The 19,206-nt window shown below is 40.4% G+C and overlaps 1 protein-coding gene across 3 annotated transcripts in view; it reads right to left on the bottom strand.

Moving 5' to 3' along the window:
• Nucleotides 1–5,945: 5,945 nt before the first annotated feature.
• The window catches only part of CDC14B (cell division cycle 14B), a 99,250-nt gene continuing 85,989 nt past the window's right edge, over nt 5,946–19,206 (bottom strand). Inside the window, exons 13-14 of one of the 3 annotated variants that reach the window (XM_029203225.1) lie at nt 12,077–12,193; nt 5,946–7,155 (exon numbers count right to left, since the gene is read on the bottom strand). In XM_029203225.1, the coding sequence (XP_029059058.1) occupies nt 7,119–7,155; nt 12,077–12,193 (154 nt within the window). In that variant the 3' untranslated portion in view covers nt 5,946–7,118. Of the gene's footprint in view, nt 7,156–12,076; nt 12,194–15,408; nt 15,958–16,683; nt 16,827–19,206 lie in introns of those variants that run through there. The other 2 variants (XM_029203223.1, XM_029203226.1) reach the window with 2 other exon arrangements.

Raw genomic sequence — 19,206 nt, 5'->3', positions numbered from 1 at the left:
GCAGGAGAGCAATATTCACTTTACAGGGTCCCAAGAGCATCCTGCTGTTTCTGTGACATCACAAGTAAAACTGTGGACCTGATCAGCAGTTCCCAACTGGGGGCAGCACTGCCTCCTGAGGGTGGCTGAAACTATGGGGGTGGGGGTGGGGGGAGGGTTGGATTACTCAACAGCTGGGACATGACTGGCATTTAGTAGGTTGGTGGGGGGTAGGTTTGCAAGGAATGCCAGACTGGCTGCATTCCCTGGAGTCCTACACAAGGAAGAACTGTCTGCCTGAAAAATCATCTTGCTTTACATAGGGAAGCAAACCCACGATGAAGAGAAACCATTGTCTTTCTACGAGTAAAACGACGCACAAACCTCACTACCTCCCCCACTCTTTCTATTCCCACCCAAAGGCTCTCCTCATTTAACCTATGATATTTGGCCATTATAAGAATCAGAGGGGCCAAGGCCAGGCTCCCGACCTGCAGGAGGGCCTCCTTACCTGGGCACCTCAGTGTGGATAGAGCACCCGTCATCCGGAAGCATGTCAAAGTCATGCAGACTTTCTAGCAAAGAAATGAGACACAGTTAGAGACAAGGCAAGGAGACCAGACATGCTTCAGGGGCAGCGCAGAAGGATCTCCGCTCCACATGGACTGGGCCAGCTTCCCCATTGAGGGAGCTGGGGTTATCTGGAGAGGAACCTGAAAGGGGATCCCAGAGTCCACGTGCTCCTCCAATAAGCTGAGAAAATGGTGAGACTATATATAACATAGGGGCGTATTATGCCAACCACTTAGAAGACAAAATGCCCCGAATCTGAATAATGGGGCAGCTAAAAGATGGGACCATATATAGCAGGGAGTGATGGTGACCATGACCCATGGCCCTAGGGCCAGCGTCCTCCTGTTAATTAACCAGCTCAGCAGTGTCACAACAGCTGCTGATGGGGGACGGAGGGAGCACAGAATGTATCATAGTCCTTTTGAAGAGCATTAAGGTAATATTTTAATTTTTAAATTAAACATAATATATATGGCTCTTAGTATGTACCAGGTGCTTGCTCTAAGTAATTAGCAAATATCAAATCATTTAATCCTCATACAACCATATTAGATATTGTCACTCTGGCCCAAATCACACAGCTAACAAGCAGCAGAGCAAAGGTTTACACCCAGTCTGGGTCCAGAATCCGTGTTCCAAACAATTACACCAAGCTCCTTTTTGATGCACTGTACAACGAAAGCTATAAACTTTTGCATATCCCTGACCCAGAAATGCCTTTTCAAAGAATTTATCCCAAGAAAATAAGCAGCACCACCCAGGAAGAATTTACATATGGGAATATTCAAGCAGTGGTATAAAGGTAAGAGGTTGGAAACTACCTACATGGGCAACAATGGGGAGAGAATGGTTACTGAAGTCATGGCATATTGCAGAGAAGGTAAAAATCACATTTGTGGAGAATTCCTCCCACTACACGGCTTTCCAACGCACCCACAGCTGCACTTAAGACCCACAGGCAGAGGAAAAGAAAGCAGTGGTGGATGTTATGCTCCACGCTGGCACCGGGCCCCATACTATGCCACAGTCGCGTACTTTGGTCTCTTTTAATCCAAACACTACGCGTTTATTGGTCCAATTTTACGGGTGAACAAAGGGAGGGCCAAGAGGCAGATAAAGGATCCCCAAGTCACAGAATAAGTGGCAGAGCTCATTTTAGAACGCACATTGCCAATTGCTCTTTCCATTATCAACTTGCTATTTAAATAAACTCATGGGGCCTCAGGAAGGGGCCTTTTCTACTTAACTATGCCCCTGCTCTGCCTTGAACAAACCACTCTCAAGAGACTCAGAAGTCAAAATAGTCTGACCTCTTTAAAAACTTACACCATTATACTTACATGGAATTACGCTACAGGTACCAAAAATAGTGGATACTGAGGGACCATAATCTGCTATCAAAAAATTGGTCTTTACCTAATTATCTAGAGAAAATTACCTTAAATGTATGAAAAAATTAATTTATTGAAAGCTGTGTGCCAAATGCTGTTTTAAGCACTTTCCAAATGCTGTATTATCTCATTTAATTCTCCTTATAACTGTTAAGGTGGGAATTCTCTTTATTCCCATTTTACTTGAGAAACAGAAGCAGAGGGATTTAGCAAATTGTCCACGTGGTAAACGAAAACTGGACAGTGGTCAACAACAGAGAAGGAGACCAAGAATCTACAGGGCCGGGGTCTCAGAGGCTGGTTACCCACACTGCACAGTCCTGGAAGCCACAGCTGCTCCCACAAGAAACAGACACGCCCTATGGTTTCATCCAGAGCCTTGCAAGCCTCAGAGCCTTGCTGCCAAGCCTGCCCCTTTCACACTCTCATGTACCTTGAGTTGCTTGGCCCATGCCAACTGAGCTCCAGTGGGTCAGCAGGAGGGCACACGATTCAGCACGGGTCTCAGGGTAAACCATAGAGGGGCAGGCAGACGCTGCAGAGCCTGGAAATCGCTCTTTGCGAGTAGTGGTGTGCAGGAGGAGTTTGGATAGGGGTGAGAAGACAGATCCCTTTGCGTTGTACTTTGAAAACTCATATCCTAGCACAAATCAAAGCTAAGTTCCTTGGGGGAACTGGACAGCACTCCTTGACAGACTCCTACAACATGCAGACAGACTCCTCTGCATGATGGTGTGGGCAGCTAGGTCTTTTAGGATTCCGCCCTGCAAGAGACCAACAGGGAAGGCAGGTGATGAACACTGTGGATGCCATCCTGGGTTATACATTGGGATGTGAAGTGCTCTAGCACCGGTCCTGCCCTTTACTCAGCACTTTAATCCTGACCTTGGCAGGCAAAATGAAGGGGCTACGGTGCATATAACCTACAAGACGCTAAGGGCCTGACCTGCTTGTGTCTTATCCTTAGCGGTTTCCAGAAAAGTCAAACCTTTGCATGCCTGAGCTGGTTAGTGGGTGTGTGTGAATGCGTTCTTAGCAGGAGCCCCCTCACTTGCTTACTGTCTTATCCTGGGGAAGATGTTATGGACTAAACTGTATACCCCCAAATTCTTAAGTTGGAGCCCTTCCACCACTACCTCAGAACGTAACTAACTGTATCTGGGGACACTGGCTTTAAAGAGGTAATTAAGTTAAAATGAGGTCATTAGGATAGATCCTAATCCAACCTGACTCGTATTATAAGAAACGGAGGACAGACAGAGGGACACCAGGGACTGGAGGGCACAGAGAAAAGGCCAAGGAGAGAGGCATCAGAAGAAACCAACCCTGCTGACACCCTGATCTTGGATTTCCAGCCTCCAGAACTATAAGAAAATTAATTTCTGTTGTTGAAGCCTCCCAGATCACAGCATTTTGGTATATAGCAGTCCTAGCAAACTAATACTACAGAGGGTTACATCCACTTTATACTGCCTACCATGATTCGGAATGATAAGTGAATTAAAAACTCAAAAGGCTGTTTGGTTAATACTTTTAATTACATGATTATAATTATACAATTTCCACTATTCAACATTTCGTATAAAACCAGTTACAATACACAAATGTGACAATATGTATCAAACTATATAGGTATGCAAAGTTTACATGCCATTATGAAGCTTTATCTTAAAAATACCTTCAGGAAAATAAACATTCATTCAACTAGTTCTCTCAGCTTTATAAAATATGATTAGAAATATACATTTTAATTTAAAAAAATCAAGACGACGATTGATCCAATACTGATTCATCAGTTACATTTTAAAAGTTTTAATAATCTATACATGAGTGCAGGTTAGATAAAAGTCTGCAAATCATTAATATAAAACTGCAGTCATATAATCAGATGAATATATCTGCTGACAGTTAATTCTACTGGGCAATTAAGGAGGTAATTTCCTACACAGATTAGGTGAACTGTCCAGTCAATTAAACACATCTGTAGTATTTCCACTTAGTGACATGGCGAATACTCAGATTTAGGAGAAAAGGAAGAGCAGCAGCTAGCCCCACAAGGACAGTTTCGGTGGGAAAGAACTAGGAAAGAATTAAAACATGTTTTTAAAGTTGTTTGTGATGAGCACTGCTTTCCAAAATGCAATAATCACTTTAAAAACTGTATGAAGAGAAGCAGCTCAGCCACTTTCTGACAAACATCAAAGGAACGCAAGGCCCACTGGTCAAGCAAGGGAAGGGCTCCCGGAGCTCTTGGCATGACGCGGCCCAGAACACCAGATGGTCCAAACGGTTCACCCAAGGGGAGACACTTGGGGACTCATGAGAACACGTGGGGACTCCTTCAATCTTGTCGGGGCCCAAGAGGTAGAAATCACCCCTGTGAGAGGCGGAGGAGGGCAGGGAAGGAAGTGGGTGGGGGACAGGCTCAGAGGATCGAGTTCACAGCAGAAAAATTCTGGAGACTAGAAGAGTGGCGGGCCGCTTAGATGCAGCTACATCTTGACAAGTAAGGCTGCTTGTTTTAGTGAGGCACTGCTCAGGATCCGTCCCTCTTCACCGACAGGTTAGAGGGATTTCTAGTTTTTCTGTAGCATTACATAATGGAAGTCTGTCTATATGTCTAGGTACCCAGTTTGGCAGACCACCCTTCTTTTGGACTGTCCCTAACTCTTGATGGTTTGAGTCCCCAGAAAGCTTCAAGGGCACCTAAAAATATTCATTTCTAATTTTAATTCCAATGGAAACTGTCTTGGTGTACTTTCAAAGTTATTTAAGGCTCTGAAGTTAAAGAAATCTCTCCATCTGACATGCCCTGTTTCATATTCCATAGCAACAAGATCTTCTATAACAAATTAAAATTGAGAATCTGAGAAGATTCTTGGGTATGTTAAAGTTTCAGTTGGGGGCCGGGGGAAGAGTCTACTTTTATTCACAGCAGGAAGAACTTTCCATCAATCAGATCCAGAGACTTCCGAGATTCTAGATGTCCCCAGTACATTTAACACTGTGCTGTACACAATCCATCTGAAACACTATCCCAAATTGTGTGTGTTCCAAGGAAGGCTTCTTTAACAAATGACTAGTTGGCTATGACTAATTTCAGTGAGCCTGTCAAATACAAGGATTTTTAGAAAGAACCCCAGTGACAGCAATTCTAGCTGGAAACTTGAGCAGCCACACAAAAAGGCAATTTGTAAAACAAAAGGTACATTGAAGCCCAAGAGACACCAAATGGCTTATTCGCTGTGAGGGTGACGGCACATTTACTTGTTCTGACCGGCAAGAACGGTTCAGACGGAAGTTTGATTTTCACAACTACCGGGATTGTTTATGTAGGAGATGGCCTTTAAAAGTATAAAGGAAAGAACAGTTGCCCTGAGAATTCAGTGTTTAATGCCTGGGCACAGCTTGAATATTTAGTAGCATCTCCCAGACCAACACAGCAAACAGAAGGTTTCCCCTCCCACTCAAAGCTTAATGAAGAGCTGTCTTCCCTCAGGTAAGTAGGTCTTTGTATTTATGAACTTCCAGGGATAGAAAAACACTGTTTTTCTGAGGTCTAGTCCTCAGAAAAAAGCTGGCATGGCCCTCATGGTGCCCAATGAGGAGCACCTCAAACAAATGCTTGTTTGGCCAAAAACAATGGCATCTTCCATCTCCCCTCAAAACTAGGCAACCTTACAATTTACTCCAAGAGAGTAAATACTAAAATAGATCCACCGTCTTCTAATTACTTTCTGCATTAGCAGACTTTAATCTGTTTATTCCAACCATTCCTTGTTCTTCATATTTGTATTAAAAAGGCAGATTTTTAAAAATGGAATTGCCTACTGACCTGATTCATTCATCTTATAACGTGAAGGCATTTTGCCTTTTAATATTGTATCATCTCCCCATTCTCCAAACTAGGACAGGCAAACACTGGTTAGCAATGACTAAACCATTCACTTCTTATGGAGGTAACCAAGATGATTACAAATATTTTTTTCTTTGGGGCCCCACTTTTTTTTTTTTTTTTTTTAGCAGCAAATAAATTCTGTTTTGTGATTGTTTTACATTACAGACTCTGCTGTGTTTCTGTGGGGTTGAGGGGGAAGGCACTCTGCAAAGAGTTTTTAGTTGTATTCCCTAACCAAAGGCAACAGTGAGTTTCTTATTTACAAACAACTGAAATCCAGATACGAATAACTGTCACTGAAACCAAAGGGTGTGTGAATGGCCTTAGGTCATTCACATAATAAAAAAAAATCCACAATGCTACAGAGAAAGACCCTAACAAAGTAACTTTTTTAAAAAGTCACCATTATTTGGGATCACTGTTTCCAGGGGAAACACCAACAGTGTGGGGTTTTTTCCTGCATGGAAGGAAATATGATTTTAATTTGTCTGACTGGGCAACCAAATAGTGGGCAGCCTTGGCACTCTTCAGTCTCGAAATGACAGACGAACGACTTAACAACAGTCTTCCAACTCTGAAGCCAGTTTCTCCTCCTGAGTCTTCTAAAGCTACTATTAACATTCTCTTGAAAGTTTTAGGTTACCAAAGTACCGCAACATGCAACAGCCTTCAAATGTGGTTTTCACAGATTCTTGTTAATAAAGCACTCTTTGGTGGAAGACAAGCAGCTTGGGTACTTAACAGAGTTAACATTATAACAGTATTACAAATACTAAAGTGAAGGTGATTAAACCAAACAGTATCAAATTACAGAAAGTACCATTTCAGTAATGCTTGTTTTATCTTTATAAATTTTGACACAGGGTGAACAGCAAATAAATAAGTAAAAAACCTCCATCAGACCCTCAATTCTTCTGAAGGCCAGCAGCTAAAATGATTGCCATCACAGGGACACACGTGCACCACACAGACTAGTCAGCTCTCCTGATAACAGAGGGCTTTGATATTTACACCTGAGACTAATTTACAACAGCTTTTTTTGTTAAAGACATTTCTATAGAAGGAGAGTTGGGCCCTCTTCAAGTCATTCACTTGTACCCAAATTCATGTAGTTATTTAAATTCCAGTGGACATTTTCTTCATTGAATAAACTTCTTAGGTGGAAAGCAGCTAAGGCTTTTGCAATTCTGTTTTGTTTCCAAATAAATTGTGCTAAAGTCCCGTTGTAGTTTTCTGTTCCTAGAGTCTTCCTTCAAGTTCTGGTCACAGGTTTTTACTTAACGCAAGACTGTTTTAGTCCTTGAAATGGAGGGACTACAGGGGGAAAAAAAAAAGGATTTTACCATGAAGGCTTTTAAGTGTCCCATATGTAGTTATCAAAGACAAGGAAGGCAACATAATAAAAATATTGACATGCTAAAAAGTATACACTTTGTATAATTCTTTAATGACAGATACTTTGGAAAAGACAGTACAATATCAACCATAAAGTAAAGACAAACAGGAGAGAAGAGGCAGAGCAGAAAAAGGTTCAGTTCTGCAAAAAATTAAAAAACAATAGAAAAAAACAATAAAAAAAGAAGGGAGTGCAAAAGCGGCCGAGCAATGAGAGTACCATAATGCCATTAAGGGCATTTGTTGCAAAGCATTCCTTTTCCTTCTTTCCCTCTGAGGAATCAGGCTGTGGGAAAAGTGGAAAGAATGAAAAGATAAAGAAGTGTTACTTGATTATTTCCAAAGCCAGAAGTCGGTCACAGAAAAAGCTGGGGCACAGCACGCAGTTTCCAGTTTAGCAGAGCGCAGCAGGCACCCCGCACCTGCTCCCACCTTGCTCCGCACTGCTGCACAGCTGCAAGGGGACAGCCGCCGACCCTCTTCTGTTCGTGAATAATGGACCTACATTGATCTTCACCCTACCTCCTTTCTTTCCTTCCCCAGCTGATCACTTTAACTTTCAACTAAATAGCAACTTTCAGAGAACAACTAAAGCAAAAGAAAAGAGAGAAACCAATTCCAAACTGGAGGTGACCCTCACTTGGATGATGATAACGGTGCTCTATCAGAGCAGCTCATCCGAATCAAACATTTAGTTTTCCGAGACCCCAATAGAGAACTGAGTATAAAGGTCCAGGTTAGTTGGTGGAGCCAAGAGGGAAAGTATCTGAAATTTCAAAGGGAGATTAATATTTTAAAGGAACAGAGGTAACCAGCATAAAAGAGTATTTAGATACAACATTCTGGGGCTTCTACAGTGATATAGTTTTTAAACATAATGGCAATGACAAAGAATTAAAGCCCAGAGGTGATGGAACAGACACTGAGATCTGAGACTCTAAGGAAGAAGAAGCAGTGACAGGTATGATGATGGCAAACGTCACAAATGAGAAGACTTAAAAAGCCGAAGTCCTAAATGTAGTTACGCCAACTGAAGGGCTTGTGAAGAGACTCATGGTTTCAGAGGCTGAAGAAAGAGCCTGAGCATTTATCTTCCTCCAAACTATGAATAATTAGGTACAAAATGCCCCAAAGCAATGAACATTCGTTTGGTTTGGCAGGTGGAGCAGAAAGTGATGGTTCCCAATGATGCAACTTGGAATAAAAAAGGCACTTATACATGACAGTTTTCTTAGAAAACAAATGAAGTTATAATTTTTTTTAAAAAACAAAAGACTGCCCCAAAGAAACAGTATAAGCTTACAGGAACATGCACTCAATGGGTGAGCAGTGTAAAGACATGAACCGAACTGAATGACATCAAATGAGGTGGCTACAGGTTCTCAATCGGAGGCTCGATGATGAAATGTTCGAGACCCATTCTCAGGGAGCTCTTCAGAGTTGATACAACAACACTGAAAAATGGGCCAGTTCTATTTAGCTGGTTCTTCAGTGGATTAATTATTAAAACAGAAACATTAAAATGGGTTTCTAGCTCTAACAGGAAGTGGGAGGTGTAGAAGCCCATTAATTTACTTCTCTGGACTTAAGAAAGGGGATGAGGAAGGTGCTACACAGACTCCTCTCAGCACCCCATCCGCCACCAGACGCTCCAGTGTTTCCGTGCCCGAACTGCCACAGCTGGGCCAGAGCAGAGCTTGTCACCCACGATTTAAGCTTAGATGTGGCTAATGTTCAACGGATACATGGGAGAATAATCAGTCACCTGCCATGAGAGAAACGTGGTGGCAATTCTTCCCAGCACCAAATACTTATGACAACACTCATATTTTTTTCAGTCTCCAAATAACTGCTCTTTTAACATGTTTGTGGGAAAGTTCTTCCAAGATGTCAAGCCTCTCAGTAAACTGTCAAAAATCAAAAGAGCCAAATCAATGGAAAGTGAATGTTGGTGAGGTCTTCATCCTGGAAAGCCTCAAAGAGTAGAATAGAACATGGAAATGAAAGGTCAAGCTCTATGGCTCAATAGAGATGATGATGACGTACAAACAACATCAACCTGCAAGAGAGAAGGCCTCACAAATGGGAATAACGGCAGACTGGCAACCCTGGTGCCTTGCAAGTGTTTATGAATGTACATGGAAATGGTGCAAAAATGGTGTACTATTTTGTGTGTGTGTGTGTGTGTGTGTGTGTACTGCTGTTCAAAGAAAAGATTTCTATTCAATACTTTAAAATTACTCAACAATCTTAGCTCATATTATTTTGTCCTGAATCAGATTATGTGCAATTGTGTTAATTCTCTCACTACCCTCCAACCACAAACGAATACTATCCCATAGGACAAAAACTTCATGCTACAGCTTGGGTGCCGACTCCCGTTATTTCCTAGAAGCAGGGAATGGGACCTGTGCATAACGTATTTGCCTTTCTCTGGTGAGCTGTATGTGGTCACAGTTAAGGTGATGCCAATACAGGTCAAAGCCCAGAAAGAGGTAAAGGAGACCCGGCATGGAGGGCATGGTTAGAAGCACTGTGAAGCCCAATTAACTCTCGTTGTTTTACTTCTTTGCCCCTCCAAATCTCTGAAAGTCCATTTCAGAATTTAAAAGAAGTTTTTTTTGGTTTTCAGCACTATCCCGAATGCCTGAAAACTGCTTTCTTTGGGCCATTTCAATATTTGGTCAAGCTATTCAGTCTGAACTCTACTTTAGAGCCCTCAAAGCAACAAGTCCAGGGACCTCAGGCAGATGCTCACCGCAACCAGGAACCACCTCTGCTGAGAAGCACAAGTTTAGATCACTAGACAAGACCTAGATGGAAAAACTACCATACGGCCACACCCTAAGAGGAACGTATGACCAGGCAAGTGCAGTCCCGGCTCCAGGACTCTAGCCAACTCCTCTGAAACCTGCAGAGCGCCATCCAGAAAAGCAGAAAGCAGAATTAAATGTGCAAAACACACCCGGCTGTGATAAAAGTCTGAAAAGAATATGTCCATTCAAAACATGTCTATCATCAACAGCAGGCCCTTTATTTGAATTTTTAATAATTTCCATAAAAGTGTCAAAATTTAAAAAAACTCACATTTCCCCTCATTTATTGTAGAAAAGTTAGAAAAAAAAGAAAATGATAGAAAAAAAGAGAAAAAATCCCCAAATGCCCTACCAACTGGAAGAACTGTTAGCGTTACGGCATATTTTTCCTTTATCTTACTTCTCTACATATATATTGGTTGGCCACAAAGTTCCTTTGGGTGTTTTGGTAAGATGTTACGGAAAAACCCGAACGAACTTTTTGGCCAATCCAACAGAAATGTCCACATCTATAAATATTTAAGCTTATAAATATTTACACATCTATACACTTTTACACACACACACATATATATATAAAGTATATTTTACATTTACAAAATTAGAGCAATACTTCATAATTTTTATGTGTCGCCCTTTTCACTTATTGCTCCATGAGCAATTAACCCAGGTCATTAACTTTCCTTTGAAAACATGACTCTCGATTCATTTGGCGGAATTCATCAATCATTTCCTATTTCTTACTATTATAAATAACATTTCTGATATTATGTTATAATGTACCTAAATCTGACTTTCTGTCAGTATTTCTCTAATATTCTTCTCAGTGAATTAGAGTACAAAGAGTATGAATATTTGATACCTTTCTAATGAAAAGTTTTAAACCCTACAATCAGGAGTCAGTGCCCAATTCTCAAATACTTGTATTGAGGCACTATCACGTTCTCTGGCAAGTAAAAGATTGTAGTAAAACTGTACAAAAGAATCAGCAAAGAAGGAGAGTGGCAGAATGGAACAGTTCCTTACAAAAGCAAAACACACAGAGCTCTCTAGACTGTCAGTGAGTCCCTCAGGACACAGGCTGCCGTGGGACTGCACCGGAGACTACCTTAGCACTGAAGGTCAACGCAGGCCCAAAGCCTCAAAGATCTGAGGGCAGGGAAGCCAAAAAGAAGCAAGGAAAACTGTGAAGGACGTTTTAAAGTCTGGTTCAGATTATCTTCAGCTTGCTCGTGGTCTCTATAAGACAACACTGTGTCCCGAGCACGGTACTGTCATGCCCAGGACCGCACGGGTTGCCAGCTCAAGGCAAAGATACACAAACACAAAAAAAGGTGCCTGCCTGCCTATGCCTCCTGAGATGATAGGAAATGGGCAATCTGCTCTCCCCTAAAAGGGGATCTGTTTTTGGAATATGTTAAAAATGAAATGTCTCAGTTCATGATAAACATCCAAAAACAATGGTGAGTAATGGATTTGGTCACAGAACATGTCCAATTTTTTGTGAAAGCCTCTATTAATGAAGGAAGTGAAAGATGCTGGGCCAGAAAGTGAAAAGGCTAGCGCCCTTGGGTATATAGAGACTGTGGCCAAGAGGATAGTCGCTAGGTAAAGAAGGATCCCAAACTCACGGGAGTTCTCATTTTTCCACCATCACACTTATTTACAACTAATTCTCCAACAATTATGCTGGATCTGATATACAGACAGAAAGATTTCCTCCAAGTCCTGACAGAGAGCTTTGGAAGTTCTTAATTTAAGAACTCAGAAGTACAGCATTCTCAACTTTCCCATATTATGACCCAGAGACAACATTTCCAGTGTTGAGAATCACCTCTGTAAACAAAACAAAGCCCCAAATTAAAATGGTCCAGATTTTCTTAGATGATGAACAAGTGAAACATTTTTGATTAATTTCCTACCACAGGGACTCTGCTTTCTCCTGTCTTCATTTCTATCTCCAGAAGATTAAACTGGAAAACCAATGCTTAGAACATTTCAGAAGAGTAGGATTCTTTTCTCACCTTTTAAAACTGCTTTTTCTTGAAGCAGATCTGGTGGTTCTTTTAGTAATGCCTGCACTGCCAGAAATGTTAGGTTCAGATGTTTTACAGCTCTGAACACTGGACTGAAGAATTACTCTGAAAACAGTTGGAAAAAGATAACATTATATTCACTGAAGCGATTTGCAAATACTTGACAGAGGAAGGCATTTTTGCACTTTAGTGCAAATTATTTTCTTGAGAACGGACAGGATTTTCCATAAGCACATTTGCCAGAAAAAAATCTGAAACACACTTTTACATCAAGGTCTTTTGAAATAAAGCATCTCATTTCCCTATGAAGGTTTACACAAAGATAACCAAAGAACTTTGCTTTTGGAAAATGAAATGACCTGGCATGTCAAGCAATTCCCACACCAAAGAAATCAATCAGTAAGACAAATTTTTGTGCCCCAAAGTAAAAATAAATTCTCAGAATTCTAGTCATGAAAACAAGAAATCATTTAAAAACCCCAAATTCTAAAGAATACGAATATAAATATATATACAGTATTCACTCTTCAGAGCTGGAAGTACAAGCAATTGACATCAAATCAACAGTAATTTTTTATAACATTTCAAATTTTAAAAGTATGTTCAAACAGAATTTTTTGGGCTGGCTTACAACCACTCACAAAGTCACCCAGTACGATTAAAGTGAAGCTGTTTAAATTTTGTGAAACTTGATTTAATTAAACTCTCTACATCTCCAAGAACTGAGTACCTATGGGAGTAGACTGCCCAGGAGGCAAATTCATGAATCAGAAAGAACACCCTCAGATAAAGCCCACACAGAATACCTGTTCATAAGTAGAGGGTGTTTTAAAATTCCTCACTGAATTGTCAGAGGGACAACAGCAGAAAACACCAAAAAATTTTACAAGCAATTCTTTTCTTCAAGAGATAATGACTAAAACACTGAACTGCATACATACACATCTACATATACTCAACTTTCATTTATCTGTGAGAGAAAATACTTTAAAAAGCTTTCTCCTCTCATATCCAAACATAAGGGTGAGATAGCCAACAACAACTTATGAGAACCCAGCTCATGCATAAAAAGAAAGCATTACAACGAACTAGCAGCCAGTCCTACCTCCTACGCCTGTGTTAACACCACATTAGTTAATAACCAAAGCCAGGTCCTTAAAATGTAGTAAATTCTTATAATCTTAATATTACTCAAACCATAGGATATTCAACATTTAGTAAAATACTAACTTCTCATCATTAAAAAAACAATGGGTTGTACTGCACCAGAGCAGAAGTCTGGAGGCCAGTAGTTTTCGAGCCATTTGGGGGAGAGGAGTAGAATGCTGAGGGAGGGGAACTCCTAGCCCAGCTGTTTCTCTTTATCCAAGAAACATTTCTGAAAGCCTTATGAATCAGGCCTTCAATCTCACTGAGGGAAACTGATCCTGGGTAAATGAGCCAATGCTTGATTCAGGATTTCTGATAAAGTTTTATCACCCTAAATGCTGACTGTTTTAACAAAATAGAAAATGTATATGCAGACATAATTATATTATCGAAGAGGGTACCAACGGCCCTTGGCATATAAATTCTCTCCTTGAAAACAAGGATTTATTTTTAAATTCTTTCTGATTGTATAAAGTGAAGAGGAAATATTTAGTTGTCTTTGTTAAGAATGTGAGTCTAGAATTTTTCATTAAAAAAAACAAAACAAAACGGAAACAAACTGCAATGCTTCCATTGCTATTTCTAAGGCCCAGGCCCAGGCCCAGGGCTTGGTGCTGCCTCTACTGTCCCGAGGCCTCTCACCCACTCAGTGAGGTTCATGAGTTTTATCTCCATTTTTTACAAATGGAGAAAATGAGACTCCTGTTGGCTTTTTTTTGAAATACAACAACTACTTTTCAAATAATTTGAGGCCACTTATGGTCAAAAGTATCAACCATCACACTGTAAAATCATTAATATGAGGGAAAAAACAAGAGCCAATATACACTGCCTGCTTAGGAAATTTACCTCCTGATTTCTTAAGTTAGCTATTATGTTTAAATACTATTCAAAACAAGAAATTACTGCTAAATCATATTTTAGGCTGATAGGAAACATCTTTTTAAAAGTACTTATTTCTCTATAAAATTAGTATAAACAATTCATGGGAAGTAATATACTATTAATAGCTAATAATTTATGTGCAATTTTGAAAATGAGAGCATGCTAGAAATTTGGAATGCAAACTGGTGACTGATTCAGGTCACCAGTTATTTACATTAAAAACAGAGCAGTTATTACATCTGTAGGTTATGCATCAATAAAGTGGGAAGGAAACACAGCAACTACACTTAGTTATTACCTGAGATATCCTACAAGTTAACACCCTAAGGTGGGTGAAGCTAGTAAACGTGTGAAGTATTCACTCTGCCACAGGGATGTGGGAACTCACTACCCCCCACCTTGCACACTAGGCCAATCACACGGCTCTGCAGGACAACATTTAGCAAATGTCGTTTCTCCTTTCCATCTTTTCCTGATAGAACCCTCAGTCCTACCTTCTATCTCTTGCCCATACTAGAGTTCGTTTTCTTCTCTGCAGTATCTTTTGAGGCCCAATATTTTCCGATTTTGGATACAAGGATATCTGCAACTTGAGGCACAGCAAAAAATTGAAAAGCCAGGTCTCTCACCTGTCAAGTCACAAAGTACTTTGAAAATAAATGTTCATTCCAAGAAGAGAATCCATCAGCGCAGCCATGCACTATTTACACTGGTTGTCCACCACTGATACAAAAAGAGCCTGCAAAATGATGGGCCTGAGGCCCTGCAACCTGCAGAGATGCTTTTCCCACTGTCTAAAAGGTCTGAAGCAGCGTGTGAAGTGCTGTTATAGGGAAGCTCTCCAGGCATGCCAGGAAACAACCTATCAGTGCCCATGAGTAGTCACCTCAAAGGATAATTATAAGGATTATATCTGTTCACATTATTGTTATTGTTGAAAGCTTTTGTTTCTGTAAATTCCAAATTAGTCAGGGCAGGCTAAAGTGAATACTCTGCTTTGGGCTAGAGATACAATGGCAAATGTCAGTAATAACAAAAAACGTTATGTCTTACAGAGAATATTCAAAAGAAAAGAGCCTGATAGAGACCATTTTTAAACTTACCCTGCAAGAAATAATACAATCATGAAGCGCCTAAACATTATTAGCAATGACTCCACCTGTTTGAAATTGCCACTCGGAATAGCTTGAGAAGGATAAATCTATGCAGTGTGTGATGGCCCTGAGTCCAAATGTGTGAAATCTAGGCTCGGTAAGAGAAGTAAAGGAACAAAACACCTAAAGGGATAATCCGTATCAGAAACATAGTGTATGTGCCTATGTAGTAAGCTTGTTATTAATAAGATTTTTTTTAAATGTCATATATAGGTTCATGTTAAGCAGCTTTTCCTTGATTTTGAAAAGAATGGCATCTGCTAGTTTTTTAAATCTTTTCTAGCCATTTGAAAACAGTCACTGAACCACAAAGTACTAGAGTTGGTTGCAATGGAATTTTACTTTGGAGGAGATCCTAGAAGGCACTTTTGTATTCCTTTATAACCCCCAAGTCCAAGTTGGAACAAGACAAGAAATTCTTAAAATTTGAGCTAAAGAAAATGTTTCAGAGGAAAAAAGAATGCAGCCTAGACATAAGAGGGTAATGGTGAACCACAGTCTCACAGGATACACCCTCCTTTCTGTGCTCTTGGTCTTAACATGATGTTCCCGGGAAAGCTTCTTGTCACATTCTTCTGCAGAAAAGGAGTCTCTTCACTGTGAAGGTATTCATTTAATGACGAAAGATATCAAGAGAATACAAATTCTGCCTCTATTAACCTAATAAAAGCATTCTGGTTACTTTTGGGAAAGGAGGAAAGTGGGAAGGAAAAAGGAGCACAGTGACTGTCATGTGGAAACACAAACATAAACAAAGGACTCCAGTTTTCTCTGCTTTCCTATTTTCATTCAACACCAAGTGTTGAAAACTATACTTAACTGTATTCCCTAAAGGGGAGGAAGTGAAACGAGGTAGTGGAGAAAATTCTGCATACTCAAGACAGAATATTTATTAGGGAAGCAGGTGCCTGCTGAGAGAGCACCGTGTACAATGGCAGAATCAGAGGTGAAAAAGGATGCAACGCTCACTAGACCTCATGGCTACAAAATAAAGTCTTTACTAACAGCAGAAAACCAGCGGGAAAATTCTTTTTGCTAGGTTGGAAAGGATATATTAACAATATTTACTCTAGAAAACCAGAGGAAAGTTGTACAGACAACTGATTGAAAGAAAACCACCCCAATTACCCCAAACTAACTATACATTTTTGATAAGAAAAATCTGTTAAGAGTAAGCACATCTTAAACGAAGCGTGTTACTTTTAATATCCCTGGTATGAAAGTAACAGAGAAGACTTCCTTCCCTGCCACCAACCCATGAAGTGCAAAGATTCAGAATAAGAACCTTTGAAAAAAGGCAAATCAACAAAGCTAGAAGAACTGATAGTGAGAAAAACATGCATCATGAGAAACACACTGGACACCAGAGGTGAGCGCTAGTAGAGAAGTGGAATGGGACACTTACACAGCAGCTATCTGTCAAGGGTCCTGATGGCTACTGTGTTCTTAAACCATCGAGACAGAATAGCAGGATGGGGAGAATGTAGGCACAAACAATCCACCAGATGACAACACTACACAGTGCAGAGGTCAGCACAGCTAGGGAACATCTGGAAAGGGGCGAAGGGGAAAGAACAGGTTCAAATTGGGAAGCCAAAATAAATAAAATAATAAATAAATAAAGCCACGTGTGAATTTTAGATACCCTGCGATGCAAAGGAGCAGGAAACAGGGATCAAATTTTGCCATTTTACGTTGGAAAAAAATGCTGTCTTCAGTTTTAAACCGATTTCATATTTGGTAAAGAAAGGTTAGACCCAATCTCTAGTTGGATAACTACCCCATGTTAACTTAATTGTATGATACTGAAATTAGAGTCATAGCTATGTGGTTGAAATTCTTCAAAAAGCATAATATGCACACAGAAAACCAAATCACAGAGAAAAAGGAGGCAAAACCAACCAGACAAACAAACAAAAAAAGCCCTGAACTGACACAGGCATGTGTCTGCTTTATAGATTTTCATTTGTTCCTCTAGTAAAGCTCCTGGCATGAGAATTATTTTTCAACGATGAAACACACCCACCTACACTGTACTGTTAAAGGTGGTTTTAAGGGATTTTCAAGGCTAACTATATCTGTATTTTTACCTGTTCCCATAGGATGTGCTTCCACTCTTCATGCATCATTTCCTTTGTCCCTAATAAACCTAGCAGAAATCATCAGCACAATGCAGAAAAATAGGCAGCGTGAATGAAGTTACAAAATCTACACAATCTGTTTTGGCACAGACAATAATATACTTGCCATCATGTCCTGAAGATCACTTCAAGATCATGGTGCTACATAATTTCCTGTCCTCATGGTAGTCAGGATCAGACAAGCTCTCTGACAAAATTACTAATTTTACTGGACTCCCCTGGTGGCGCAGTGGTTGGGAGTCCACCTGCCGGTGCAGGGGACGCGGGTTCGTGCCCCGGTCCGGGAGGATCCCACATGCCGCGGAGCGGCTGGGCCCGTGAGCCATGGCCGCTGAGCCTGCGTGTCTGGAGCCTGTGCTCCGCGGCGGGAGAGGCCACAACAGTGAGAGGCCCACGTACCGCAAAAAAAAAAAACAAAAAAAACTAATTTTACAATTCCTAACACTTAATTCTCCCCAAATATTGACTGTAAAACAGACACCAATGACTGGATTACTTTATGTACTATAACTTTCTTTTAAGAATCACCAGTACTCATATATTTTCCATTAACTTTCCCTCTTAACATTTTCATTTGGCTAAGTACCAACAGTGAAGCAAAATAACATGTCCACGCTGACAGATGGGTCAAAATCAGGAGGCAGGAATTGAATTTAGATTTTTCAACCCAAGCTGCTGCTGCAAACTCTCTCTCAGGGGACTTTTAAATATTTCTAAAATAACAACAAACACTTGGGGAGGAAAGGAAATCTCCAGTTGACCTCCTCTTCTAGGGCCAAAAGAGCTACAAATAAGAGCAAAAATGAGAAGACTGTAGCAGCAAAGAGGGTCTGAAAAAGCAGGAAGGGATAAGGAAGGAGAAGGAAGGAAAATCTGCTGTGACTAATCTTAAGTCTCCCAGGGTGTTTACGCATAATTGTGTGTATGGGAAGAGGGTGGTTTGGGGACTATTCTATTGTTTGGGGGATTACAATTACAATTAAAGGGAATCTGGAGCTAGCTTTTTTTTTTTTTTTTTTAACTTTTACCAAGTAAAAGGTTGTTTTAGGGAATTCCCTGGCAGTCCCAGTGGTTAGGAATATGCTTTCACTGCTGAGGACCCAGGTTCGACCCCTGATAGGAGAACTAAGATCCCACAAGCCGCAAGGCGTGGCCAAAAAAAAAAAAAGAAAGATTGTTTTAACACATGACAAGAATGCCAAGAGTGCTTCAGAGTAAAGGGCCAGTGTTCTTTACTCCTTTTAGGGTAAGGTGGGGTGTAAATAGATAACTAAGCAAATGGATAGCACAGAGGCTGGTCTTTTCCTCCACTGGTCTTTGCTAGTTACTATCATTCAGCCATCCATCAACTACCATCCCAGGGAACCTCACATACCAAGATAAATGTCATAGCATCTAGTGTCATCTTCTGGTTTCCAGCAATATTTCTAATTTTAGTCTACATTTATTGTTTTCTTTTATGTTTCCACAAATCCATGAGCTATGGAAGAGACTTTTATAGTCTCATTTTTCTAGAAAGGAGCATCAAATGATTTGAACTCTTATAAAACATATTCACAAGATAGCAGACTCAGAGTAACAAAATAAAATTTCCTATAAGCCCTATCGAACTCCAGAACCTTTGACTAAGCAGAATTCCCATCCCTGACTCCCAGCTTGACTTTTGAACAGAAGGCAACAAGCTATTGAGAAATAAACTGACGCTGAAGATTCTTAAAAACAGAACAAAAAACCTGGACATGACTAAAAGCAGCCCACAAAATCATCCACCTTCTAGGGCTTGTGATTC

Source organism: Monodon monoceros, unplaced genomic scaffold (genome assembly GCF_005190385.1).
Source record: "Monodon monoceros isolate NGI ecotype Baffin Bay Population unplaced genomic scaffold, NGI_Narwhal_1 Super_Scaffold_5, whole genome shotgun sequence".
NCBI classification, from domain to species: Eukaryota; Metazoa; Chordata; class Mammalia; order Artiodactyla; family Monodontidae; genus Monodon; species Monodon monoceros.
Note: the sequence above shows the minus strand (reverse complement) of the source record. Positions and strands in the feature narration are given on the sequence as shown.